General features: G+C 37.6%; 1 protein-coding gene and 1 long non-coding RNA gene across 4 annotated transcripts in view; both read right to left on the bottom strand.

Annotated features, from left to right (window-relative positions):
* LOC309499339 overlaps nt 1–2,500 on the bottom strand; it is a 115,023-nt gene that overhangs the window by 17,387 nt on the left and 95,136 nt on the right. The gene's annotated exons all lie outside the window — the stretch shown is intronic.
* gpsm1b (G protein signaling modulator 1b) overlaps nt 1–2,500 on the bottom strand; it is a 51,735-nt gene that overhangs the window by 17,387 nt on the left and 31,848 nt on the right. For all 3 annotated transcript variants that reach the window (XM_082170521.1, XM_082170523.1, XM_082170522.1), the window contains exons 8-9: nt 1,692–1,800; nt 1,485–1,599 (exon numbers count right to left, since the gene is read on the bottom strand). In XM_082170521.1, coding sequence (XP_082026647.1) covers nt 1,485–1,599; nt 1,692–1,800 — 224 coding nt within the window. The remainder of the gene's footprint in view (nt 1–1,484; nt 1,600–1,691; nt 1,801–2,500) is intronic.

The raw sequence follows: 2,500 nt of genomic DNA, 5'->3' as shown, positions 1-2,500 counted from the left end.
TGAGACACAAGAAACAGAGATTATTTGTGTATATACACAGCTAACAGGGTTCGTACAGATACTGTAAAATTAAATTCAAGGACTTCAATCAGAGATCTCACTTATCAAACAATATTCATATTATCTGTCAAATTCAAAATAAGGTAAATAGATAAAGGAAAACAAACCAATAAAACAAAATGCTACAGATAAAGTGCAGCAGATGCAGTGACTGCCGTAACTTTAACCAGTGAAAGGACACTATAACAAAGATATCACTTTCTTTTTTCAAACTGATTTTTCTCCCATGAATATATGATTGACATGAAGAATGAAAGCTGTATCTTATACTTGGATATTGATGAGCAATATCACACTCATAGCCATGTGAAGTGGCTCTATATCTATCTCAGACGGGCTACAGAGTTCATCATGTGTGAAAAGATTGTTTTATTGATCAAATTAAACACTAATTTCACATATATTGTCTTTCAATAATTCAAGCGCTTTTCATAAATACTATATGTCTGTTTTCAAGGATTTTCCAGGACTTACATTTCAAAAAGTAAAATGCAAGTACTTGTTGTACGAACCCTGAGCAACAGACACACAACCTAATGAACTCTACAAATCCACCTTAAATAAAGACACGTATTTTACTATGAATTGAGCTGGGCAAGTCTAGTGAAATTTGATGTATAGGCGAGACCAGAGCTAGTTGTTGCATAAATTAAACAGACTTACACTACCAGTCAAAAGTTTTGGATCGGTAAGATTTTAAATGTCTTTAAAAGAGTCTCTTCTGCTCACCAAGGTTGCATTTATTTGACTAAAAAAAATACAACAACAACAGTAATATTGTTCAATATTATGACAATTTAAAATAACTGTTTTCTATTATAAATTATTATAAAATTGTATTTATTCCTGTGATCAATTTTCAGCATCATTACTCCAGTCTTCAGTGTCACATGATCCTTCAGAAATCATTCTAATATGATGATTTGATGCTCAAGAAACATTTATGATTATTATCAGTGTTGAAAACAGTTATTTAAAAAAAAAAATCAGGATTCTTTGATGAATAGACATTTAAAAAAGAACAGCATTTATCTGAAATATAAAGCTTTTGTAACAAAACACTAGTGTTCAAAACTTTGGGGTCAGTAAGAATTTTTATTTAATTTTTGGGGGGAAATAAATAAAATAAATCAATACTTTTATTCATCAAGGATGAATTAAATTGATCAAAAGTGACAGTTAAGACATTTATAATGTTACAAAAGATTCTATTTTAGATAAATGCTGTTCTTTTGAACTTTATATTCATCAAAGAATCCTGAAAAAAATTCCTGAAACTTTTGACTGGTAGTGTATGTTAAGGAAAATGTCTCTTTTTAGTACAAAAAGTATTCTTTCAAAATCAATGTCAAAAACAAGCAAAGAGCATCCAGTGTGACAACTTGCCCCGCTGTGGCTTAAACAGTGGAATAGGTGATGTTTACCCTGCACTTTAAACTCAGAGTCGGATGGAGAGAGATCGCCCTCCTTCACCCCGAGAGCCTCCATCAGCTCTTCCACGTTCATCCTGGCCGTCAGCTCTCCGTTTCTGTCCCCGATCTGAGAGCAAGCAAAGCAAAAGACCGAGTTACAGGTGTGTGTGTGTGTGTGTCGAGTTACAGCGGCTGCTGGACAGCAGAGTCTAGCTTCACCTCTCTGGAGATGTCCAGGTGTTTCCGGGCGTAGTGAAGAGCCTGACGGTGGTTTCCCAACGACACGTAAGCGTTACCCAGACTCCAACAGGCCCGGCCCTCCCCGACCCTACCAGAGACACACAGAACACAGATTCATTCAGGGACGAAGCAGAAGTGACGAGTGAGTCACTGAGTCATTCATTACAAAGATTCGTACAAAAACCCAGATTCATTCAGGGACGAAGCATAAGTCACGAGTAAGTCACTGAGTCATTCATTAGAACGATTTGTACAAAAACATAGATTCATTCAGCGACGAAGCAGAAGTGACGAGTGAGTCACTGAGTCATTCATTACAACGATTCGTTCAAAAACACAGATTCATTCAGGGACGAGGCAGAAGTGACGAGTGAGTCACTGAGTCATTCATTACAACGATTCGTTCAAAAACGCAGATTCATTCAGGGACGAAGCAGAAGTGACGAGTGAGTCATTGAGTCATTCATTAGAACGATTCGTTAAAAAACACAGATTCATTCAGGGACGAAGCAGAAGTGACGAGTGAGTCATGGGACCCTATTTTAACGATCTGAAACGCAAGTATCAAGCGCGAAACGCAAGTAACTTTGTGGGCGGGTCTCGGGCGCTCTTGCTATTATACCGGCGGGATAAATGACTCTTGCGCCCGAAGCAAATCTAAAATGGGTTGGTCTGAAGTAGCTTCATTACTCATAGGTGTGGTTTGGGCATAACGTGAAATAAACCAATCAGAGCGTCATCTCACATTCCCTATAAGAGCAGGCGCGCTCATTCCATGGCGGCTTGCT

The sequence above is a fragment of the Leuciscus leuciscus genome, assembly GCF_965113295.1.
Source record: "Leuciscus leuciscus genome assembly, chromosome: 5".
NCBI classification, from domain to species: Eukaryota; Metazoa; Chordata; class Actinopteri; order Cypriniformes; family Leuciscidae; genus Leuciscus; species Leuciscus leuciscus.
This window is presented reverse-complemented; position numbering and strand designations above follow the sequence as displayed.